General features: G+C 38.4%; 2 protein-coding genes across 5 annotated transcripts in view; one reads left to right on the top strand and one right to left on the bottom strand.

The window, feature by feature from the left end:
• Window positions 1-98: 98 nt before the first annotated feature.
• rfc5 (replication factor C (activator 1) 5) lies at window positions 99-14532 on the bottom strand. 2 transcript variants are annotated; one of them, XM_036144112.1, is made up of 11 exons: window positions 14438-14532; window positions 8155-8219; window positions 7889-8025; window positions 6457-6536; window positions 6307-6380; window positions 5711-5870; window positions 4104-4185; window positions 3862-3991; window positions 2907-2984; window positions 618-672; window positions 99-527 (listed from the first exon to the last, which is right to left on the bottom strand). In XM_036144112.1, exons 1-11 carry the CDS (start codon window positions 14449-14451, stop codon window positions 428-430), a joined length of 975 nt encoding a protein of 324 aa, XP_036000005.1. In that variant the 5' UTR covers window positions 14452-14532; the 3' UTR covers window positions 99-427. The 2 variants fall into 2 exon arrangements, with proteins under 2 accessions (XP_036000005.1, XP_012705093.2); XM_012849639.3 differs by lacking the exon at window positions 14438-14532 and adding an exon at window positions 11335-11511.
• The window catches only part of ksr2 (kinase suppressor of ras 2), a 190487-nt gene continuing 177157 nt past the window's right edge, over window positions 13254-26583 (top strand). For all 3 annotated transcript variants that reach the window (XM_012849642.3, XM_036144096.1, XM_012849640.3), the window contains exon 1: window positions 13254-14489. In XM_012849642.3, the coding sequence (XP_012705096.1) occupies window positions 14316-14489 (174 nt within the window). In that variant the 5' untranslated portion in view covers window positions 13254-14315. The remainder of the gene's footprint in view (window positions 14490-26583) is intronic.

Below are 26583 nucleotides of genomic sequence, written 5' to 3'. Positions count from 1 at the left end.
GAAAAAAAACACCCATTTACACGTCCAAGAGTTGTTTTCTTACACATTTAACGGATCGATAATCAAACAGAGTGGCTTTTGATCGTGGTGCCCGAGCTACAAATTACAGCCCAGCGTCTCCGTTTCTGTGCAGATCTGAGTGACTCTGGTAGCTCCTGGTGTTTTTTAGGACGTCCAGCGCTGCACCGGAGTAGAAGTGGTGGCCAATCATCCAACAGAGGCCTGAAAGATTACCGTTTTATTCCTGCAAGTGATTATACCGTGAAAAAAAGAGGTGATGACTGAACGCTCTCAGTTGCATAATGTCTCACATTGACGACCTCATCAGATAAAAGCTTTTGGTCAATATGTCGCAGAGTTGTGATTTAAAGTCAGAATATTCAATGTGGGACGCAGGTTTTGCGCCACAGGGCACAAATGAACTCCTTCATGAAGCTTCGCTGACCACCATGTCTCTCACAGCCTGGAAAGCTGCAACCATAGAGCTCAGCTGGATCTTTTCGTTGGTTCCTGCCGCCAGCCGGTGTCTAAGAGACAAAGTTACGTTACAGGCATGACGGTGGTATTTATTAACATGTATTTATGCAATTATTAGTAGATAAAGCAATAATACTCACTCTATGTCAGCTAACTTGATGAGGAGGCCGATCCGAATGGCAGGAGGAAAATCCACTTGAATAAAAAATAAAAAAAGAATCCCTTGAAATGAGTCACAGCAAACTTTTCTTTAAGTAAACAAGCTAATATTAAACAGAGGTAGATATGCAAGACTGATGGCTGAAAATTTAGCAACTAATGCCATAACCTATAAAAATGGCTGCATGGTGGATCTCATCCTTCCAAAGAGGACCGATTATACAAGATTTAAGAGTAGCATTATAAAAATATAAGACTTTGGTGCACCTTACCCTAACGGTGTAAAAAGTATACACATGGGATCAAACATATCTCTACACCCCCACTAACATCTGGTCAGATCTGCCATAACTGAGTTTTCATAGCCATTACCAGGCGTCAGGATATGTGACCACATAACCTGGAAGAGGGTAGAGTCCATTAAAACGGTTGGTTTCTAGTGTTGGCAGGCAATAATAACACTAATAATAATAAAAAATCAAACTTATAAAGTGCTTTTTTGGACACTCTGTAGGTTTGAGGTCACTAATGGGCAAATTAAGCTGTTAGTGAGGCGCCAAATTGTTTAAAAATGGGTAATGATCTCAGATCTTTAGCTAGAGCGACCTCTGCTGGCAGAAATGCATCCCTGCAGTCAAAGCAGGCAGATTGGTGAATTCAGTCATGTCCAACTCCAGTTCTCAAGAGCCGCTGTCCCTGATCCAACACATCTGATTCAAATTGAACCTTCTCTGTCTGCCATCCAGGTCTGCAGAGGCCGACCAGTTAAGGACAATGACTGGGTGCGAGTGGGAATAAGGAGAATTCGAGACATTACTTTTCTCACATAACCTTTTTTTTTCCCTGTAGCATCTTTTCTTTAACCTTCTATGCACACAAACTATAAATACCGACTGTTTCAGTGTGTAAAAACTGTGAAATATTACTTTAACCCCATCAGGGGTGGACAGTTTTGACTAGACTGTAGGCATCTAGATGTGGGGGAAGACAACTTACTGATATCTAAGCTGAGCACCAGAACCTGAAAAGAAACTCCGTTTAACTGACTTCTTGGTTTCTACGGTCAGTATTTCAGGAACTGAACGATCTACTGGAGCTTTTGTGCAGAACCGACTCTCTGGTTGACAGAGAGACTGGTCCAAAAAAAGGTGGAAATATCCAGCGAGCAGCAGCTACGTGGGTGAAGATGCCACGTTGTTGTCAGAGGAGAACAGACAAACTAGTGTAAGACGACAGAAAGGCGACTGTAGCTAAAACCATTTGGCACAACCAAACAATCGCTCCCACTCTGTATCAAACTTTAAGGCACACTTCTGGCCCAGCTCAACATTGTTTTAATGCCACAGCCTACCAGAGTACTGGTGCAGACTGTTTCCATCCCTTATTGGCCACACGGCCAGCACTGAAGGCTACTTCCTGCAGGATAATGGTGTAGAGCAGGGGTGTCAAACTCATTTCTATATAGGGCCACTTTGGCGTCATGAAGTCACTTAAAGGGCCGGTTGCACGTGTATAGACGATACTTTTCATTTCATAATTTCATTCCAGTTCACATAGAAGTATAAAAAATGCACAGTAACATAAAAGTAGCAACCCTAGGCCCAATTTATACAGTTTATCTGCAAAAAAAGTTCTTATTGGGGTGAGTTACACTTACAGGAGGCACAGTTTTAGCCACTTTATACACTTTAAAAGGATATATGCCTCTACTTTATGACATGAAGTGCCATTTTTTTGGCTCTTGAGGGCCGGATAAATTACCTTGACGGGCCGGATTCGGCCCGCGGGCCTTGAGTTTGACACCTGTGGTGTAGAGGGAAAAGTCTCTCTTGGAATAAAGGAGATATTTTTCCAATAATGTTTGGTTTCTGCTTGTGTATCAAAATTTAGACATTTAGGTTTTAAGCAGATACTAAAGCCTAGTTGTGCTATAATGGTACGCTGTCTTTAAGAATATGCAACATCACCAGTATCCGTGTCCAGAAGCACAAGCAGCTTTATTGTCATTTTAAAAAGGTTTATAAAGGCTGTTAACATTTAATTAAATTCCATCTGAACAGCCTTAGACTGATAAATGGAGCCTGATTGGGTCAAAGATGATCAATGTGAGCAAATGGAGCTTTTTGGGGAGATGAATTTGGAGGTAAACAAAAAACAGCATTTATTTCTAACAGGAAACGTAAAATTTCCAGAAAACTTTGCACTAGCAGCTGCAGCTAGGATTGATATTTGATTGGGAACAATAGAAAACCCCTCAGCTTCTATCTTACCTCTGTGGATGAGCAGATGCACCTCAGAGAGAATGTCATGGAGAGCCAAACCCTTCAAAGTCTTCAGCTCAAGAATTTCTTTAATCAAAACAGCGTTAAAGAAGAAATCACAAGCTACTGAAATGTATTACGTTTTAAAATTAAAAAATAAAATCATCCAAACTGTGCCTAAAAAATTAACTAATGTAAAAAAAATATATATTTTTTGCAAAATGAACCTTTTAAATCTGTTTTCTAGATCAGGGATGTCCACAGTGCGGCCCGGGGGCCATTTTTCATCCATCGGATGATTCTGCGCGGCCCTAGGCCAAGTCGGGTGGTTGGTGCAAATATACACGCAAAGCCTCCCAAACAAAGATACAAATAAAAATCTTAAAATAAAAAAATATAAAAATGTGCAACACAAACATTCTTGTTTTCTGAAACATGTTTTACTTCTTTTAATTTGATAGCAACTGGGGGCCCAAACATCCAGCGACTTTCACTGAAAACCAGACTTAGGTGCATCGATTAATTTTGCCTTAATAAACCAGGAGTGACTCTATATTATGTTATAAAAATATTATAAAAATACAAAACAAAAAAAACACAAAGATAATAAACCTGAAAACAACGCATGCTGCTTTTTCCCCCCTCTTTTCTTCTATAACCAGCCAAACCTAAAGGACCCTTTTCATGTTTCACAGCTCTGATGATTTACAGAACGCCTTTTCTACAGAAATCTGACTCGTTTGCTTGTTTCAATAAAATATTGCTTGCTTAGTATATTATCTTATATTTACGTTTAAAAAGAAAAAAAAAAAGTATGGTGTTCTGAGTACTTTAAAGGTCACGTTTTTGGCCCCCCATGGTGAAAAGTTTGGACACCCCTGGCGTAGATAACATGCCTCGGTGGAACATTTAGAGCCGGTTTAACAGAGGGAACTTTTTTGAGCCATTCAAAAGAAAAGGATACGTTTGTAGGCTGAGGTGAAGTCTTTGTTGAGGCACCAGTCGAGGATGTTGGCGATGTCGGAGCGGAGGGGGTGGCCCGTGCAGGTATACACCGTGTGTTCTGAGACCTTCCCGTACGCCATGCTGGTGCTCTGCAAACAACAGAGAGGCGGAGGCGCGCAGTCAGCACAGGTCGCGCTCCACCCGACACGACGAGGAGGCTGCGCCCGGCTCAGAGCAGCGGTTATCAGCTTTTAGTCGCACCTGCAGGATGTTGAGCGATCGCCTCATATCGCCTGACGATAAAGTGACGATGGCCTTCATTCCATCGGGGGAGATGTCAATGCTGCAGAGAAATAAGACCAAAATCAAAATGAAGATTGAGCTTGAACTATAAATTTTTTCCCCCCACATTATTTTTAAAGAGCTTTGAATAATTCGGCCCTTGAAACTACAGATTACATCAAGCTGAATTATCGATTGTCCAGCGTCTGAAAAAGGAACAGACTGAAGGAATCGGGCATTTCTGTAGCTAAAAACCTACAACCTCCAGTAGGTTTACGGAAATAACACGAGTTGCTGAAGACTTGGGGTTTCAGTAAACTCTCGCTTGCTTTAAAAAAAGTAAAAACTGCAACTTTGGTTACCCTCGTTGGTGTAATGTTACACACAGCAGCATTTAAAGTCCTTTCAGACTGCCCAGCAGGACAAAAAATAAACCATATATGTAGTGGCTCTATGTAGAACCACGATGCTCTTCTAAATCAAACATCTCAGTTAGAAATTTACAACAATTAAGATGTACAACAGTTTTACAATAAATAAAATCCAGCAGATTTATCCATAATCACCTATTAACTATGTTTAAGATCAGTCACAGGAAGAAAATAACTGCTCCATAGACCCTTTTTTTTTTAAATCACCATACAGTTTTATTTTGTTTCATCAAGCAAATTAGACTTAGTTTTCCAAACCGGTATGTTTTTTTTTTTTGGAATATAAGTGGCATTTATTTAGAAACGTGTTTCCCAAAACCCAACACTAAACTCTGATATTTAATCTGGTGAGGCAACTTATTCAATTACACAACTGCATCCACCACAGGCTGAATAACATGGAAATACCTGGGAGGTTGAATGGGGTGAATTAGCATAGCAGGTTAGCAACTCCAACTAGCAAGCTACTGGTGACGTTCTTGCTAACGCATTTAAGCGTAACAGACCATTTTGCTAAAAGTTGTCAAAAATTACGCTGAAATTAGACCGTGAGTGTAACGGTGCTACGTGCTAAGCTAACAGTACGACACGGACCTTTGAGAGCAACATAGAAAGGTCAGTAAAGCTCTTTGTAAACCCCCCAGATAACATAAGCTAACGCTAGCCGTTATTAGCTTCACTTAACGCTCCGCAGCCTGAATGCAGATTTGAAACAGCGAAAAATACAAGCATGTGTTCAGTCTTTGTTTTTTATAAGTTAATGTTTCAATTAATTTTTAAGTGGTACAGGAGCCGGTTAGTTTTTACAACCTTAGAGTGCCCTCTTGTGGCTAAGGACGGTAATGTTTACTCCTTGGTTCATGCTGGTCAACATGAATTAGCATTTAAAAACATGTTGTATATTTGATAAACACTGCACCTGACTATAGGTCGCAGGATAAGCCAAACTATGAGAAAAAGAAAAAAGATTTGGTAATACAAATAAAGTGAACCATAGCAGTCGACAATGTGAGATTTATTTTTAAGCCAATGATCTTAAAGTCTTTTGCGCCGTCAGATTCGAAGAAATTTAGAAATTATTTAGGAAACAGAATGAAATCTAAAAGTTAGCAGAGAAAAAGAAAAAAGAAAGAAACAGCTGCAAGTTTCCTTTACTTTTCCTGCTGGATAACGTGCTCCAGTCGAGGGATCATCTGGTCCTGGGACAACGGGCCGAAGCGGAACCTGGTGCAGCGAGACTGCAGAGCTGGGATGATCTTGGACAGGTAATTGCAGATGAGGCAGAATCGTGTGTTTTCTGTGAATTTCTCAATGACTGAGACAGACACAGAGAAAAGTTGGAGGCAAGCCAATGTCAGTGCAACCAAGAGAGGAGAAAAATAAGCTTACTGTAAAAGAAAAGTGTCATTTTTAATCTTATGTCAGTGTTTCTTTAAAAAAAAAAAAAAAAAAAAAAAAACCCACATCTTATCATTTAGCTATGTCAATATTCTGCTTTTCGTCCCCCTTATCACTCAATATCAAACACATAACTTAACATCCCACAGTTGAATAAATAAATCAAAATATAGGGCAGCTGCGGTGCTTGGCAGTAGATAAAATGTTTCTGAAATAAAACTTTCCACTTCAATACGAATCAGTGCTTTCTTTTGAAAAGCACAACCAGATTATTCACAAGCGGCCAAATTATGTGTGTTCAGTGAGCCGCGAGAGCTCACAGTGGGCGACGCCCGGGAGAACAGATGGCTCACCTCGCCGCAGTGCATTCTGGGCATCCTGGGTCATGGCATCGGCCTCATCCAGTATCACCAACTTGAAGCCCTTTCTGGAAGATAAGAGGGACGCATGAAGCAGGAAGCAGCTCGTAATTCCACTTGCTGTCATTTAGCAGCTTCACTTACTTGAAAATAGTCCTGGTGCTGGCGAAGCTCAGAATAGGACCGCGGACTACGTCAATCCCCCTGTCGTCTGACGCGTTTAGCTACAAAAAAATAAAATAAAACAATTGGTTGAATAAAGAACCATGAGGTCTCGCTGTTCGGAAACGATTTGGGAAAATAATCTAATTGCGATTTTTTTTAATCTTAATATTGCCATTTAATCAATTATTATAATTTTTTTCAGTTTAATTGATCACGTCTTTTTAAACACATACAAACAATCAGTTAATCTGTTTCATCGCTGTGCAGGTTAGGTGCTAAAAGACCCGCTGCGTCTCAACTCATAGCAGAAATGATTGCGTTCTGACTACAATATATTTCAACCGAAATTGCGGTTTGATTTTGACTTTTCTCTGCATTAAAGCACAAGCAACAAAAATGGCCTCTAGATAAAGATGTTGGTAAACAAGGACTATTTAAAATAAAAACTTTTATGGTTTTATTAATCAGAATATTACTCAAGAGAACAGCTTTTAATTGATTTGGACATCAATCCTTGTTGAACATAAAGTGCAACCAACAAACAACTCTGTATTAAACTGATTGACCAGAACTTAATGCTGTGGTGAGATTCCTGAAAGTTTCTGGTAAAACAGTATGATTATATAAACTCTAAAACAAGTAATAAAATTAGATTATCTCACTGCTGCAACTCTCTTCCCTTCCATGTGGAGGCAAACCCACTTTAAACATATTACCAACACCTAATGGACATGTCTGATTCACTAATTGTTACATAGCCAAAAATTAGACCTCTGCGATTTGGAAATTGTGTTTTTTTTAAAGATAAGATAGGGTTTATTGATCTCACAATGGAGAAATTCACTTGCCACATCGGCTCATACAAGAAGGTGCAGAGTAGGAAAGGCGCATTCAGTTATATACAGTCTTCATTTATACAATGGATCTTCATATATACAATGGATCAAAAGAATACAAAAGAAATTGGAATGGGCATATGGTGTCTTATTTACATTCATAGTGAGATTATATATATATATATATATATATATATATATATATATATATATACATACACACACACACACACATACATACTTATATATATATATATATATATATATACACATACATACTTATATATATAAACATATACCTATACGCCTATATACATACTTACCTACATGTATATATGTGCATATACATACATACATACATACATACATGTGTACTGACATATGTTCAGGTGGTGATAGCAGCAGAAGTCACTACTTATTGCACGGGTTGTAGCCCAGTGTATTAAATAGATTATTGCACATTAGTCATTACACATAAATTGCGATTATATTGCAAATGCGATTGATTGTGCAGCGTTATCGGAAACCTTTAAAACCCAACAAAAGAGAATCCAGTTAGAAGAATCTAAACGCACCTCCAACACCATGGAGGTAAACTCTTTGTCCTTGTAGAGCTGCCTGGCGCAGGCGAGGATGGTTGAGGTCTTTCCTGTACCGGGGGGGCCGTAGAACAGCAGGTGGGGGAGCTTGTCCTCGCTGATGAACCTCTGGACTAAAAAAAAAACGTTAGACGTAAACAACATAAACACACAATCATCTCCAATCAGGTTTAATCAGGCAGCCAATGAGTCGCTGTCTCTTACTCTACTAGAGCGTCATCTAAGCAGCGCGCGTTACTCACTTGTGCTCAGAATGTCTTTGTGGGAAATTAAATCGTCAAGAGTTTGAGGTCTGTATTTTTCAACCCTGGAAAGAAAGAACAAGACACAATTCTTAGTTACTCCACAAAATAGGAATGTCATGAAAACATGGCGGTCAGATGAACGCTGATCCTCATAAGCCAGGAGAAAAAAGGCAAGAAGAAAATACTGTATCTGGTGCAGACTGTTTCCATCCCTTATTGGCCACACGGCCCCTCATTTCCTGATGGCTACTTCCTGCAGGATAATAATGCACCCGCTCACAGAGCTCCTCTCTAACTGGGTCATTCAACATTAAAATGTGAGCTCTGGGCTCCAGTGGCCTCCACAGGCGACAGATCTGAGGTCAGAATCGACTAGGCGATGTCGTCGTGTCCATATGGACCAATATGGACACCATGGTCCATACTACGCTGTGAAGACTGGCTGGTACTTCTGAACACCACAGGAGACCCAACCCGGTACTAGCAAGGTGTTCCTCAGCAAGTGGCTGGTAAGTGTAGGAGGAAAAGTCTTTTTCCAACAATGTTTGGTTTCTGCTTATGTCTCAAATTTTAGACATTTAGGTTTGAAGCAGATACTAAAGCCTAGATGTGCTATAATGGTACGCTGTCTTTAAGAATACGCAACACTACCAGTATCCGTGTCCAAAAGCACAAGCAGCTTTATTGTCATTTTAAAAAGGTTTATAAAGGCTGTTAACATTTAATTAAATTCCATCTGAACAGCCTTAGACTGATAAATGGAGCCTGATTGGGTCAAAGAAGATCAAAGTGAGCAAATGGAGATGAATTTGGAGGTAAGCCAAAACAGCGTTTATTTAAAAAATAAAGGCAACAAGAAAATACTGTATCTACTCACCTAAGCTGTTCCTACGGCTCAATAAAAAATAAAACCAAAACAGGAACTTATGGATGACGAGTGAAGCAAACCCGTTGTCATTATCAAGAAATGGAGATTATCTAAGTTTTGTGACATTCCACCGTATCTCGTAGGAAGTAGCCTTCAGAGGATGAGGACACAGCCGTAGTTTTTTTCCCCCCTCGATCCACGGTATGTATGTGGGCGCACTGTATATAACTCCTGCACCTTTTCCTCCTTTTGGCACCTTCTTTTGATTATTGAGCCGATGTGACACGTGAATTTCTCCACTGTGAGATCAATAAAGTCTATCTTATCTTAGTAAAATCACCAGCATGGTTAGAAACCATGATCTGATGAGCTGTGGCATTTAAGATTACTCAATTGGTACTAAAGGGCTCAAATTATGCCAGATTGTGACAATCCCAAACAAATCAGCAATTTCTGAAATATTCCAACCAGCCAATCTAATACTTCCAACCAAGGCCAGTTCAAATTCCCTTAAATCCACTTCCTCCTCCGTTCTGAAGCTCAATTTAAGCTGCAGCCGTCTAAGCGGCTAAAATCTGTGCCGTGTGATTGGCTAATTTGCAATAAATAAGCAATTGAAAGGGTGTATGTAATAAAGAGCCCAGTGAGTGGATTTCTTTAAAAAAAAATAAAAAATAGAGCCAGACTTTGGATGCATTCTTTCCCAAACAACATCTGATCAGGCTTTAAGAAGGTCCTTGATTATTATTATTATTATTATTATTATTTTCTTTTTGTGTTCGGTGCCACAGTCTTTCCAGCTTCATGTTCTGTGCGGAGACCCCTGACTCTAGTGTATAAACCCCTGGGGCACTTAAAAAAAAGAATTAAAATGTACAACTAATGTACATATAGTAAATTGCTAGATAAGGACAGTTTATTATTTTTTGTTTAATAAATTAAATATAGGTTCACAAAGCTTGATACATATTAAATAGCACTTGAGGCACCAACAAGACAAATTCAAAAAGGCTTAATAAAAATAGTAAATAATCAACTGAAGGATGAAGCATTTCTCAGATCCAGACTCCCAAGGCATGTTTTATGTAAATAAATAAATACAAACTTACAGGCTCAATCTTCCACCATTTTCAGTGCTTTTTACTAATTCTTATAGTTATTAATCCAAAGCTCACTTTGAATATGGAAGTGGGTGCATGGATTGCTGGCAGACAGATGAAGGATTAGCAGAATTAGTAGACCAACAGATGGGGATTGATGGACAGATACCAATTTTAATACACACTTAATACATAAGGGGTTTTCTTTTCTTTTATAGGTGTGATTAGGCTTGAGAAATTTATAAAATTAGCTCCATGCTTTCCCTGACAGAGCAGGAACCCTGCACACCTGCTTGGCCTTTCTCCGTTTTCCACATTCCACTATTTCAACAACATGATAGATAGATAGATAGATAGATAGATAGATAGATAGATAGATAGATAGATAGATAGATAGATAGATAGATAGATAGATTTTATTCTGGACTCATGGTTCAATAAATACATAAATAAACTAAATAGATAAGAATAAAAACACAATACAAGTACCATTATCAATTAAATAGGAGCTTTAAGAAGACAGTATTACCAGTGTCTCCACAGCTTAGACTGGTATCGGATTGCACTACATGTGGTGTCAGTAGTGACACGATAATATCATTGTCAGATGCATTTAACCGACAGATAAACTTATACATTAACGTTCGTAAAACAGCATGTAAGATATTGAGTCTTGCAAAACATCATTATAGGCCACCTGCAGCCTTTGCAGGTTGGTTTTTCTATATGTAGACCACAGGTGTACAGAGAAGTACTATATATGCATTAAACAGTTCCACTTTGACTTCATCAGTACATGCACTGAATTTACGAGCAAGGGAATTAGCTTGAGCATACAACATTCTACATTGTCTACATATATCATCATCGTCTGACAGATTTTCTGTGAAGATGTGCCCAAGACACTTGGTTTTGTTTGTAACACCCAGCACAGTATTTGACAGCCGAACATCTGCAGCACAAAAGGATTAGCAAATATAAAAGAAAAAGCTTCACGAGCTTAGACATCAAATGCGTATAAATAAAGGCTTTCTAGTACAATTGTTATCTTAACATCCTGTTATTATCTCAATAACCCCAAGAAGTCCACATTTAAACAGCGAAGACATGCAAATGTCTGCTGAAGTGAGCAGCTAAAGTGGGGCTGTTAGCTAGCTAAGGCTAACAAACGTCGCCGTATCTGGCAGAAAACGCGGACTTTAAGCTCACCATGGCAGGTTTCTGCTCTGTAACTGGCCTTTAATCGTCGACGCCATGTACTTCGATAACAGCGAAGTTGACTAAAAGAATAAATATATCCGCCCCGGGAGCTTCAGATGCGTTTAACTTTTGATGATGGTCTTGTTTGCCGCGCTCAGTAGCGAAACGAGCGTCATTGCGTCACGCCGCACAACCAATGAGGAGACGCGTTTTGGTCCACCTCATGGGCGGGACAACAGTTTGCACGTTGGACACTGTAAAAAGTAGTGGTTTACTCAAAACGCCACAGAAAGAACGTCAACTAAATGATTTATTGGGACAAATTATAACCCCTTTTGTTAAATAATTTTCCATTACTGGACAACATTGTTGTGTCTAAATATGCTGCATGATGCACACACCTATCTGTGTTTTTTTTTTTTTTTTTTACTTTTAAATAATTAAACTAATCTATTCATTGTGTTCTGATGAGATTGGGCCCTACATGTAAGAGGGAAGCCGAACCTAGGATCGATCAAGAGGTAACACACAGCTCCAGTTACTAAAGACAGAAACCACAGATCAGATCTGAAATCTTGGTGACGTGATGGACTCAGACCTGAACCTTCAGAGGGACATAAAGGGAGTTATTAAGCTGGCCTTCTATCACCTGAAGAATATTTCCAGGATTAAAGGACTTAAACTCATCCATGCATTTATTTTTAGTCGAATCGATCGTTGTCTTTACAGGTCTACCTAAACAGTCAATTAGACCGCTGCAGCTGATCCACAGCCCATTAGCCCATTTCTGAAGTCCTTACACTGGCTCCCTGTATATCAAAGAATTTACTTTAACATATTTATTTTAGTCTATAAATCACTGAATGGCTTTGCACCTGGGCAAGGCAAGGCAAATTTATTTGTATAGCACAATTCAGTACAGAGACAATGCAAAGTGCTTTACATAAGTAAAACATAGGAAAATAAAACAGAATAAAAGCAAGTAGGAATAAAATGTAGAAACAAAAATAGAACATTAAAAACAGTTGGACTAGTGATGTTTCAGTAGAACTATTTAACAAGAGCAGTCGAAGGCAGTCCTAAACAAATGTTATTTTTATTCTTGATTTAAAGGAACTCAGGGTTTCTGCACTTTTACAGTTTTCTGGAAGTTTGTTCCAGATAACTGGAGCATAGGAACTGAAGGCTGCTCCATGTTTGGTTCTGGTTCTGGTTCTGCAGAGTAGGCTGGAGCCAGAAGACCTTAGTGGTCTGGAGGGTTGATACACTGATAACAAGTCTGTGATGTATTTAGGGTCTAAACCATTCAGGGATTTATAAACTAACAGAAGTGAAGGGATTTATAAACTATACAGAAGTCTATTCTCTGAGATGTAAGGACTTTAGAACTGGGGTGATGTGTTCTACTTTCTTAGTCTTTTTGAGGACACCTAAACATCTATCTATCTATCTATCTATCTATCTATCTATCTATCTATCTATCTATCTATCTATCTATCTATCTATCTATCTATCTATCTATCTATCTATCTATCTATCTATCTATCTATCTCTCTCTCTCTCTCTCTCTCTCTCTCTCTCTCTCTATCTATCTATCTATCTATATATATATATATATATATATATATATATATATATATATATATATATATATATATATATATATATATATATATATATATATATATATACATATATATACACACACACACACATATATATATATATATATATATATATATATATATATATATATATATATAGAGTTATTGTATTGTCGTCCAGCCCTACGTCAGCCCCAAATAGGACCTGAAGAGTATTGTAAAGAGGAATATAGCCAGTATTACTGTAACCTGGGATTCCTTAACACCTCAGCGGAGTCTGATCGCTATCACGTCATTGAAAGTAATTCATGCAAAAATAATGTATTTAATGTACAGTTCAGTGACATGCAGGACATTTTATTAAACTTATTTTTGGTTTTATGTAATATTCAAATTTTAGTTTTTGAATATGAAATAATACTTTAAACGAAAAATAAATGCGTGAAACATATCATTGTGTGTAAATAATCAATATAATCCCATTTCTGAGTGTAAAGCACACCAGCTTTCCAGTAATTTTCCTATTTAAGATTACACTTGTTTTGCACTCACACATTATTCCACAAAGGACACGCAGCCGGAACAAAAAAATAAATAAAATAAAAATAAACCAGACGTCCTTACCAAGGAATTCTACGCGCACTTTCTAAACATTTACGGCAGAAATTTTTAAGCGAACGGTCCCGGTTTGACATAGAGTCCCGCAGACCCGAGGTCTGCTGCAACCATCTCTCGCGAGAGCGGCCCCTCACGGCGGAGCCTGAGCGCTGCGATGCTGTTGCCGTGGGTTTGATTGACAGGAAACATGTCGGTGTGGTGGGAACGAACCGGGATGCAGCTGCTGCCAAGGGAGACAGGGAGTACCTGCATCCAGTCCACACACCAGCACCTTTAAACCAACAACCAGGCTTTTCCTCCCGATCCGTCCGCGTATGATGCGTTGAGAAGCATCATCTTCTTTTTTTTTTCTTTCCTTTTTTTTCCTCCTGCTTCTTCTAACATCCAATTGAAAGGAAGGGGGCACCCGATGGATGCTGCGTCCACCCGTGTACTCCGACTCGGCGTCTTTACATCGTGCCTGATCTAGCCTCCATCCGGAGACACCTTGATGATCCAGCAGGAAACTACGAGGACCGTGTGTTACGATGGAGTCGACTCTCTCACGGCTCAAATAAACCCCACAACATCTTGTTTTCATGGCGTTCTGCAGCACGCTCTGCTCCGTGGGCTCCTCCACGTTTCTTTTTTGAATTACTATTAACATTGCTCCTTCTTGTTATCATTTCTCTCTCTATATATATATTTTTATTATTATTTATTTTTCGTTAATTCAAAAAGCGGAGTGGAGGGAGCAAAAAAAGAACAACATCCACGGGTCGCTAAACTATGAACGAGGAGATGACAAAAAGCGAGGAGCAGCATCTGAGTTTGCAGAAAGCCTTGCAGCAGTGCGAGTTGGTGCAAAACATGATAGACATAAGCATTTCCAGTTTGGAGGGTTTACGCACCAAATGTGCCACATCCAACGACTTGACACAAAAAGAGATCCGAACGCTGGAGGTAAGCGCCGTCTTTATTCCCTCTCTCCCTCTCTCTCTCTCCCCCCCTCTCTCTCTCTCTCAGTGTACCATCTCCACCATCAATACACCGAGGGGCTGCCACCGCGCTCTTTCTAGGCCACTCTGCATATTTATATATGTGCTTTTTCTCTCTCTCTAACCCCCCCCCCCCTCTCCTCCTCCAGCGGGGCAACATGGCATTGTGCTGTCACTGCATTAATATGCAAAGATTGCTGCCAAAGCCCTCTTGCTATCTGTGTGCGTGCGTGTGCGTGCGTGCGTGCGTGCGTGCGCGGTGCAGCAAATCAAGAGGCCACGGGGCTGCAGTGGGCTGTTAAGAGACTTGCGCATTCTGCAGGTGGCGGGGAGAGAAGGTGGCTCTCCTCCACCAGAATATTATCTGAGGCAAAGGCAGCCGAGGCCTATAGGCTGCTGCCCGTGTTTACAATCCATTACCCGCACGCCAGCCTGCGCATCTGCTGTATCACGGGCGCATCCAGACCTCGTTGTGCGTTACGCAAGGCGGGCAGATTACCGACTTTGTTACAAAATATCGTTATCCTTTAATTGGCCGGTGGGGGTATTCCGTAAATAGCGTTACGTAATGCCCATGATAATGCCCCCCCCCCCTCCCTCGATGTTGCCGCTGTTGTTGTTTTCGTTTGAGCCCGGTTAAAGCAGCCCCGCGTTAAAAGGCACGCCATAAAGTGCGATGAGGTGAGTGGGGAAACTCGCCACGGTGCGCCGTGGACTGCACAGCACCAAGGGCCTGTGAGGATGTGTTTTTTTTTTTTTTTTTGGGAGGGGGATGTCTCAAGAGATTTAAACAAACACCATTAAGTGCAATGAGGTGTTCATAAAGCAAGCCCCGGGTATCTGTGTGTACCATCCAAACACACTCAGTCCCAGGTGGATTACGATTGAGATGTTGCACTAAAAATAGCCAACCATAAAGTCACCTGTGAGTGCTACACACTGATCCCCGCACACGCATGAGCCTGGACGTTAGAATACGCGCAAACATATTGCGGTGCGTTGTGTCTGAGTAGTATAAGCATAGAAGTGATGGAGGAGGGACGCTTTCCAAGAAATAAAAAAAGGAGAACTATTGTTAAGTGTGCGCTGCCAGCACTTAGCAGACAGGCTACAGTGTGATGATAAATGTTCACCATGTTCCCAGACTCCCTGGCAAAGCATTATGGGTGTTAGATTTACGCATTGCTTATGCTTTCCTGTTATCTTGCAATCTCACCCGACAGATCTTTTTGAGATATTTTTTTAAAAGATGTCGTCGATAGCGACATGAATTGACCTGTATTTGCTATAACAAAAAGAAAAGAACAAGGGAGATAAAATTTCATGGATGTTGAAGGACTTCCCTCATTTATTTGCATAATTTTTCTATTATTGACTCAACAGCAGCATCCACGTTTATCAGCCCTTATAAAGATATGTAGAAACATTTAACTCAAATTACAGTCTAATATTTTATGTAAGTCTTTTAATTTTTTGCATGTAAGACAGTAACGGACTTCTGTAATATTTCATAAAGTTAGAGCATACTGCAGGCCTCGTGCACTGGGCAATGAGAGCAGGTGTATCCGCAAATGTATTTTCAAATTTTTTGGCTGCGCGTCCACACAGATCCGGCGTTTTGATCTTTTTGGAAACAGGTGGATACAATTTAAAACGGTGGTTTCATATTTATTTATCTATCTATCGTGTGTACGTGTGAGACACATCTTTTCGTTTCTCTCCGTAATCCGCATGCATCTCACAAATAACAACAAAGATGGTGCCGTCCAATGTTGGTGCATTTATTGGTTGTGTTATGGCTGTCAGTAGCGTCCTCTGACTCTTCCTTTCTAACGAGCCCACTCTACTCATCCCTGCTAACCTACGTAAAGATGATGTTGAACTTGTGTAAATTAGGGATGCAAACCAATAATGGACTGATATCCGATTAATCGTCAAATAATGGTTAATTAGATTAAAGTTTGTTCCATTTGATAACGACCACTCAGACAGACCTTCTTTCAGTGTGGCCGCCATCCAGCAGAGGGCGCTGGTGGACATTCTAAAGTGGAGCCAGACTGTCATTTTTTTTGGAGTTTTTTTGCAGCTCTAGTGGCTTGCTTTTTAACACAGTAGGCTGACAGGAAGAGGGTTGGAAGAGGGTGAGAGACATGCGGATAAGGATCGCCGGTCGGAGTCAAACCCGGGTCGACCTCATCGAGGACTAATGCTTCTCCGTACATGGGTCGCGCCACCAGCGCGCTGCAAACCAGACCCCAAGCAGACGCAACACGAAGCTTAATGATGACAGGGATGCAAAGTCTTCTTTGCGTGGTTCTGTTTTTAAATATAAACACTCAACAACTTCCTTAAGTTGTTAGCTAAATAGCTCCCATTTGGTCGGGCTTGTTATGGAAAGACCCTCCACAAGAGAAAAACAGGGTTTTTAGGCAAGGCAAATTTATTTGTATAGCACATTGAAGTACAAATACAATGCAAAGTGCTTTACATGATTAAAATATAGGGAAAAAAACAGAATAAAAGCAAGTAGGAATAAAATGTAGAAACAAAATAGAACATTGGAAAATAGAAACTAAAAGCAAACCTTAAAAACAGTTGGACCACAAAGTTGAATTAGTGATGTTTCAGTAAAACAGTTTAACTAGAACAGTCGAAGGCAATCCTAAACAAATGTGTTTTTAATCTTGATCTAAAGGAACGCAGGTTTTCTGCACTTTCACAGTTTTCTGGAAGTTAGTTCCAGATCAGTGGAGCATAGGAACTAAATGCTGCTTCTCCGTGTTTGGTTCTGCTTCTGGTTCTGCAGCGTAAACTGGAGCCAGAAGACCTGATTGGTCTGGATGGTTGATACACTGATAACAAGTCTGTGATGTATTTAGGTGCTAAGCCATTCAGGGATTTATAGACTAACAGAAGGATTTTAAAGTCTATCCTCTGAGATACAGGGAGCCAGTGTAAGGACTTTAGAACTGGGGTGATGTTCTCTACTTTCTTAGTCTTAGTGAGGACGCGGACAGCAGCGTTCTGGATCAGCTGCAGCTGTCTGATCCACTTTTTAGGCAGACCTGTGAAAACACTGTTGCCGTAATCAATTCTACTAAATATAAACGCATGGATTCGTTTTTCCAGATCCTGCTGAAACATTAGTCCTTTAATCCTGGAAATGTTCTTCAGTTGATAGAAGGCCGACCTTGTAACTGTCTTTAGATGCTTCTGGAGGTTCAGGTCTGAGTCCATCACTACTCCCAGATTTCGGGCCTGATCAGTGGTTCCTAGCTGAAGCAGAAACCGCTGATCATAATCGCCTCTTATCAATTAATCGTTAGTCAACCGATACGATCTATCAACTTTAGATTAACTCCTTAATCAAGAACTTGCATCCCTAGTGGTTGTTGCATTTACATAACATGAGTTGTCTGCGCATGCCTGGTGTTTTTGCATGTTTCTGTGGCAGTGTCACAGCGCCACATATGGGCCCGGCATACATTCTACAGCGTTCTCAGTGGTGCTGCGTCCTCTTGTGGGGACGCACATTTTTTCCTAATTGTTTATAAAAATTTACCATGTTCGTCTTGGTGCGGACAGGGCCTCAGAGAGATCTTTGATTGTTGTTCTTTGCACATTCTGTCTGGTTTATGCACTCTTTTTTTTCAGCTTACATGCTTTCTATTAAATTTAGCTCTGTTGAGTAAGACGTGTGTTGGTTTGGCCATATCTTTCTGATCAGTATGAACGATCTAACAGTGATCCACTCAGTCCAGATTATTTGATGTAAAGTTTCCTGATGTTTGAAAGGATTTATAGTACTGTGTACTTTACCAAAGTACTTTACCAAGGTTTCCACTAACTTATCAGTAGTAGGACAGGTTTTATTACCAGAGAGGAGGATATTTCTAGGCTGGGAAAATAATGAAAGTATGTCTCATGCAAGAATGACAAGGTGTGAAAATAGTTATGGTGACATTAGATTGACCAAGTAGGAAATTGTTGATTTTGACTTGAGACGATATACCTTGTCTGCACAGCTGTTTTTGGGATTGTACCTATTAGTACAATATACCTATAGGTGTATACTGCAAATTAGATATTGAGAAGTAATAAGCATGTCACAAAAATGTATTATTTAAACAAAACTACACTTTGTAACCATCATTGCTCCCAACAAACTCACACTCAGGAAGTTTCCCCGCTGCTATTATTCACAGTATTTCCATTTCCTTGTAAATAGTATGTTGTGTTTGGTTTTAGGGACAAATATCCAAGCACATTTTGTACTTTTTTTAAACTGTCACACTCACTTGCACGTTTCCTTTAACATGGATATGCTATTTCTAATAACTTGACAGTATTTTATTTCTATGTTGTAAATTTGCGCTTATTGTATTTTTTTTTAAACCTTAATTTTTGTTTTTATATTTGTATTTTCTGTGAATCTGCATGCTTCACTTTCCCTGTCACTTTGCACCTAAACTTTCCTACTGAGGAACAATAAAGAATATCTGTCCATCCATCCATCCATCCATCCATCCATCCATCCATCCATCCATCCATCCATCCATCCATCCATCCATCCATCCATCCATCCAATCGTTGCAGGGTCAAAGGATGGGCTAGTGTCTATCATCAGCGATCATTGGATGAGAGGCGGGGGCAGACCTTAGACAGTTCTAGATCTTTGTAGGTTTTAACATCACATTTTGCTAAATGTTTCACAAATTTCTATGAAAACAGACAAAAAGGCAGAGACATCGGTGTGAGTTTAAGCTTTCTATGAAGTTTTAGACGGAAGTGAAGAGAGTTTTAGTAAGAAGATACTCGTCCTAACAGAGAGGCATATGCCACCTGCCAAGGACTTATTTTGACTCTCATTTCTGTTGACTGCAAAGGGCAGTAATGGAAGCTAACGACAGGCTAGGTTTGAGTATTTCCAAAACATTTATGACTTACTCTTCATGTAATCTGTTCATTTCAAGCGTTGCCGATGGTACAGTTATAGATCTGTGAAACACCTGGCTGCTCCAGATAATAGTAATGGAAAGTGTTCAGAACCATTCAAAGTTATTGTTTTTTTCTTTTGAAGTGTTTTCACTTGCAATGGCAACACAAACAAAAGTTTTAGTTTGTTTTGTAAGTTACAACAAAAAAAGAGAGAAATATGAATTTATATTCTTTCTTTTCAGACTTCACTAAGAAAAGTGCAGCAACCTGCTGAAGCAATATTGCCATCGCTTAATTCTTTTTGGTAGTTATCTTATAACGGTTTTCATGTTAAACAACACTGCATGTGGAGCATCTAGTTTATCCTAGAATGTTCTGGTTTCAATACATATGGAAGATTTGTAATTTGGTCTCCTACCTGACCTTTTCGGCCTGATTACTCAGTGTAGTTTGTGCAAGACCTACAATTTTTGTTTGCACAGCTAGCACTATGGAGGTGTTAAGAGCATATACCTATTATCTATAACCCATCTTGAAATACTTCATATTTTCACTTGTCAAAATACTGGCTCGATTAAATTCTTTCACGTTTGTAATTGGAGTTAAACCATTCAAAATCTATGGTTCATAACCAATGTAGATTAATCCTCACCAGGTTTTATCTAGTGATGCAGTTATTTCTTAAAGCAGAACACCATGATGTACCCCTGGTGGATTTATTGGCAAAAGTTAAAACAGCCCCTTTTGTGAGAAGTCAAGTATAAGTATGAAAATTAAACAACACAGAGGTTTTTATTTTCTGTTTCAGGTTTCGACAGTTTAGATGTTAAATGAGAGATGATAAAATGCAGCCTAGATTCCTTGTAAAACACTTTTGAATAAGATGGAAGTTTGAAGTGTTGCGGCATGTCTTCGGTATGTAAAACAAATCATAAATAGTGACTAAAGAATTAGTCACAGCTGTAAGATAGTTCAATGCAAGTTTCAGCAGTGCACGTATTGTAGATTAGGGGTTCCCAAAAAGGGGTAGAGTGATACTAAAGAATAACTTTACAAGATGCTCAACATTACTTGTTTTAATGCAAGATAAAGCTGCACTTTTTCTTGTAAGAGTTCTCATAAAAATACTACTTTATTCTCATAATTTTTTGATTTTAGTCTCATAATCCCTCTGCCAAACGGGGGTTGCCAGTCTCCAGTACTGTCATTTCGGGGGTCGCAGGCTGAAAAGTTTGGGAAGCCCTGTCGTAGATTATCTGTATGAAGCTAACTTTAGCCTTGTCAGCTAGCTTCACATAAATATTTTTTTTTCTAATGCATATGAAAACTTTTCATGTCTTTTTCCTTTTATTTTCTTCTACCTTGTTCCCAGTATTAGTCTAATTTGTCAGGCGGAGTTGTGCTACCTGCAGCCGAATAGTGTTTTGTGAGTCCGAGTTCCTATGAGAACCAGTGTTGCATTTTGTTACACACTTAAACGTAAATAGTGTGTATTCTGAGGCCTTCTGAATAATGGTTTGTTAGGTAATACTGTGATGTTAGTGGTAAATTTGGGTTAAAGTCAACCATGTGTCCCAGACTTCCTTTAGTATTTTGCTATGTAAACACGTGCTAAATAAAGTTGCAGTTTTTGTTGATGGTCATTTAGAAGTCGGGTGGCTATTTATTTGAAGTATAGGGATTCCTATGGCAGATAGCCACTCTAATTCTTTAGCTACTTTGGGGGAAAATGTTCACTCTACCACCAAATGTACTGAATTATGAAAGCTAAAATGACATGTTATGGTTTCAGCATTCAATTCAAAGTATATTTATGATATTCATTATACAACATTTTACTTTACCAGCTGATTTTCTCTCTATTTGAGTCCTAAGATAGACTCAATGTCTTGTATTAAACAGAGCCATTTGATTAACACAAGAATATTTAGTTTTATTTCATGCCCCATGTGTTGTGCTTCCATTCATGTCCAGGTAGGAGGACTGATGTTCTATCTCTGTTCCCTTTTCTCTTTTTAAGTGTGAGGAAATTTCCATTGGAGACAGATTTTCTTCAGACACCTTACAGTTTATTTAAGTTAGCCACAATTTGTTTCAGCTGTAAAAACCGTTTCTACAGGGGCTGCAGAATAACCTGAAATTTGAAAGTGCTTGCATTAATGGGAATTTTACAATAACTAAAAAGCGTTGGCCACATTTAGACCCTGTGTATGTCAATCATAGAAGCACAAACTGACATAATTTCCACCCACAGTGACAGACATTGACTGTCACATCCTGTTGTTGGCTGCGGCGCCATTGTTATTAAATTTAATCTACAGTCCCCCCACGTTTCAGGGATTTAGGAAGAAATACGTAAAAACCAATCTTGCAGAACATATTCAAATGCTGAATGTCTGTTTATTAACATTTGTAACATTATCGCACTTAATAAGTAAATCAAATCATATATGAAACATTAACAGGAGTAAAGAAAATGTACAATTTACTCCCTTGTTAATAATTCACGAGGACTGAAAAAGAGCTACTGAGTTCTTAATCAGCCGTGTAGACTCGTGACAAATTTAATGAGTTCAGACTTCATGATAAAATCATAAGAGACTTGGATTTTGATTTTAACTGCAAGTCCTACAGTAAGACTTCAACTGGACTTGAAAAAGTATATTCTTAATTGATGGAATGTCTTTTAAAGCACATATTCAGTTTATTGTAAAGAAACAGAAGTTTTTACTTGGATTTTATTTTCAAAATAAATACTGTTTTTCTTTTAGGGTAAAACAGAAGGTGGAGTGAACCTTTCTTCCGATTATTGACTATGGTGATGTATTATACATGAGCACCTCTGTTCAATGTCTTCACATGCTGGATAGCGTGTATCATGGCACTTTATAACAAATCATGGAGCCCTAACTCATCACTGTCTCTTGTACGCTGAGGTAAAATGGCCATCTCTGCATGTTTGCCAGCTTGGCCATTGGTATGTTTTGATTTTCAAGGCTATTCTTAAGTTGACAGCACCTTATCTTTCATCATTGTTGACTTTAAGTAACAGGACCTACAGTTCCTCGGTCTCAAGACATTTAAAATTTTCCCATTATGTTTAAGTTGCAGAAGTGCAATTGTTTTACTTGAGTGATTTGTATATGTTTTATTGTAAGTTTATGGTTATTTTGACTATGTGTTGTAGTTGACTCTCTGTATGCTGCCAGCGTTGGACAGGTCTCTATTGTAAAAGAGATCTTTTGATCTCAGGGGGACAAACCTGGATAAAAAAGGTCATTATTATTATTATTATTAATAATAATAATTTATTTTGTATTATTATTATTATTATTATTATTATATTTTTTTAAAGATAGCTAGCATTCTGCTATCATTTTAGCAACAAAATAGTTGCTGGATAATGTGACTTTACTACGTTCAGTGAAAGTGAATAAATTCCGCGGTTTAATGCGTTTACGGACCAGTTTTTGTGCTTTGAGCCTGATCTTAAACACAGTGAGTTAATTCAGGACTGATAGACTTTTAGCAGATTATAGTCTTATTAAACATGTTTTAATTATCAGGAATGAGATATAGAATATAATATGTGAGCTTATTTTTATGTTCTTATGTTTTATATATATGATCTGATATGACTTGTTTGCCAACGTAAAAGCAGGTTTGCTCTCCTGTAGTTGCTTAACATTAAGTTCATTGTTTTTTGACAAATACAGTTGTTGTTTTTGGAGGTGTGTGTGTGTGTTGTGGTGGTGGGGGGGGGGGGGGGGGGGGAGGCAATATGCTGATTGTTTTCTTGGTTCACAAGTTAATTCCTTTCAAAATAAAATTCTGAAATTAGTGTTATTACATCCATGGACACTTTCTGTTTTGTTCATCTAACAGTGCAAAGTTTATAGAAGTTAAAACTGCAGATCTGCTTATTTGTGAATTTTAAACTACAGAATATTAGGTAATACCAACCTTTTTCTAAGAAATTTTGATAAACAATTATAATAAACAATTGTTAAGACCACCATGTGTGGTGGTCGTAATATATCTAGAATTCTTCAGATGTTCTCGAAATCTGTGTTTTCACTTATTTATGCCACCAAATACAGTGTCACTTTAAAGAACAGTCTTTAGGTAAATGTACAATATTTCAAATATGCTGTTTCAAAGAGAAAGGGAAGTCACAGTGAAGGAGGAACAGAAACTTTCTAATTCTGTTTTCACTGTTGAAGAACTTTAATTGACATTTACTGACAAATGCTGCATCACTTTTTCAATCAGGTTCAGGTGTGCTTGCTGCTTTTACTTGCAGATAAATCCATTTTTTACAAATCATTTGTAATTTTAGGACTAATTTTCTGTTATTCTGTAACTACATTATTTATCTTGATAACGCCCTCGTTTAAAACTCAAATTTCAAAAGTTAAAAAGTTGGAACTTTCTTTGGGAATTTGACATTTTAAGTGACTTGGGACTCAGCACAAGACTTAAGCCTTGAGTGGAAGGATTTGGGACTGTGATGTGCGTGTTTTTTTTTTCAGGATTAACATTTTTAATTATCTTACTAAGAAATAAAATACATTTTTGTAGAGAAAGGCATTTATCAAAATTATCTACAGAAATTTATTTCACAGCCACGTTGTGTTATCCCTATTTTGTCCAGAGGAATATGTGGAAATTTGCACTTTTTTTTAGCCAATATGCACTGTCCTAATGTCCCCTAACATATCAAATGCCATCTGGACATCAGTACCCTTCTTTATCTGGGCAGCCTTTTTTCCCCTTTTATCCCACATTTTTACTTTTAGACAGACAATAGTGATGTTTTCTCTACTTCTAATTTTGCTCAAAGGGTCAGTAACCTCCATTGCCAAGCTGTGTGGAAATCTGTAGTAACATTCTTGTTTTGTCACAAAAAATACAAAATATTTTTCACCAAGCAATCAGTTTATCACTCATGTTCATCATTTACTTTGCTTTAACCACATTAGCAGCTTCATCGTCACCTGAATGCCTGATGTGTTACACTGGCCTCCATTAGCATAATTACACATTGTTGGTGGTATCCCTTGGATACTTGTGACATACTGTGAAAATACTGAATAATATTCATTATTTAATGAACAGTTCCACACAGATAAAGATATATGATATGTATTTTTTTTAATACAGGAGAAATTAAAGTCAAATAATCTGTTGGAGAAGGAAAAACAGCAAGAAAAGGGAAATATTTCCTACACATCAGGATGTCATTTGAGATCCTTAGACTCTTGCTGGCAAACCGACATTTGATGACACTGTCAAAGAAACCATAAAACACACATTTCTAACACATTTTTGTTCATATTCAGCTCCCACAGGTGGACAAAACCCTGACAGTGATAGATTTCAGATAAACTTTATGAGTCAAAGTGGAACCAGGGTAATTAAAAAAAAGGTTATGAATAATTTATTCTGCATAAGACAAACTAGATCATATACACAAGGAATTAATTTGTACCTTTGTTTTTGAGTCACAGCTAAGAAAATAGGGAAGAAACCACTTTTAAAGTTGCTTATTCAAGGAGCTCTCTTTGTTGATTGGTGGTTTCCAGAGTTTCTCAGGGCCTCTGAAACAGATTCACAAACATACAAACAATGCTAATAAGATAGATAAACATGTTCATAATAACAGAACACACAGACTCAACAATTAATATGTTAACTTAGGTTTCACTTGGAAACTTATCTTGTCTTTCATGGATTATTTCATTTTATTTGATTTCAGCAGATCACCGAAACACTCCCAGTTTAGGGTTTTATACGACTAAAAAACTGGTGCACAACCCCAGCTTCGGTGATCACTGTTGTAGCCTGTTGTGTAGTTAACTAAAAGACATAGACAGACATTATTGTCATTCAGCTGCTCATTCACAATGTACATTTCAGGGAAATATATATTGCAAGGCTAAAAAAAACAGAAGACAAAAGAGAAACATTATTACCATTACCATTATCTTAAGACAAAATTGTCACCGTAATCACCCATTATTATTATATTATTGTATTACCATAACCCCTCACTAACAACAGTACCAGAAACTGGGGCCTTACACACGATTTTAAACTTCTCATTGAGCTTAATATAGATTAATCAAGGATTTAGAGGAACTTGATTATAGTCTAGTATTTAAAAATAAATAAATAAATAAATAAAAAACTATTTGCATTTTGTCAAAATCTATGGAGCATTCAATTAACATTCCTTCGCAAAAGTTTAATCCCCTTTAAACTTTTTTAGACCAAATTTTGAATATTACAGGCCCTTAATGTCTTTTATTGGGATTTTACATGATATACCAGCACACTGTACGTTATTTGCAGGACCCAAACGTCCCAAAATTCTGTGGTAAATCCTGGGTGTTGTGATGTTTATGTTTATGTTATGCGTTAGTTTTGGGAAAAAAAAGTTTTTTCATAGTCATTCAGGGAATTTACAACTTGAGGAACTTGTTGACAGCACTCTGTCACACTTGCCATGATTTCACAATAAAACGCATCTGATAAATAATCAAGGCTGAATATAATATAGTAGAACAGACGGTTTTTAAGTGTTCCAATGCAAAGTTTCAAAATTATAAACCAGGTATTGTCTTCTAATCTAAAAAAATCAGCTGCTCCTTAACCTTCAGGGGGGCGCTCCCGGCTCTGCTGACGGCTCGAAGGAGCAGCTCCCAAAACTTGTTCCCTTCATCTGATGACTGCTGACTCTTATTCAGACTTTGTCAGCTGATAGTTGACTGAGCTGTCTCTACGGAAAAATAAGACTCCTCCCTACTTCCTGGGTCGTCAGCCATTGTAGCAGCGGTCGGTTTATGCACCAGGATTCCCCTTTTATGTCACAAAGGAGAGCAACAGAATCTCAAAAAAGTGAGATTCATGGCCATATATCTCAACAACCGCCTATTTAATCTGTATAATATTTTTATGAAAACAGTTTTGTCAATGTAATTTTTCCATTCAGTTTATGTTAAATCATGTCACAGGCACTTTTCGTCTATTGTAACTTGTATTTAGCTCCATCCACCTTCCTTTCAATTCTAACCAGCTTCTCTGTTGCTGCTAAAGCCTCCCCACAGCATGATGCTGGC

This window comes from Fundulus heteroclitus, chromosome 12 (assembly GCF_011125445.2).
Source record: "Fundulus heteroclitus isolate FHET01 chromosome 12, MU-UCD_Fhet_4.1, whole genome shotgun sequence".
Taxonomy (NCBI): Eukaryota; Metazoa; Chordata; class Actinopteri; order Cyprinodontiformes; family Fundulidae; genus Fundulus; species Fundulus heteroclitus.
Note: the sequence above shows the minus strand (reverse complement) of the source record. Positions and strands in the feature narration are given on the sequence as shown.

Excerpts from the sequence above, each read along its gene's own strand:
- rfc5 (XM_012849639.3), bottom strand. The coding sequence starts at position 11,381 with ATGGCGTCGACGATTAAAGGCCAGTTACAGAGCAGAAACCTGCCATG. Across the intron at positions 6,381-6,456 it reads AGCACCAGGACTATTTTCAA|AAAGGGCTTCAAGTTGGTGA; the intron begins GTAAGTGAAGCT and ends CTTATCTTCCAG. Across the intron at positions 4,186-5,710 it reads CACGTTATCCAGCAGGAAAA|CATTGACATCTCCCCCGATG; the intron begins GTAAAGGAAACT and ends ATTTCTCTGCAG.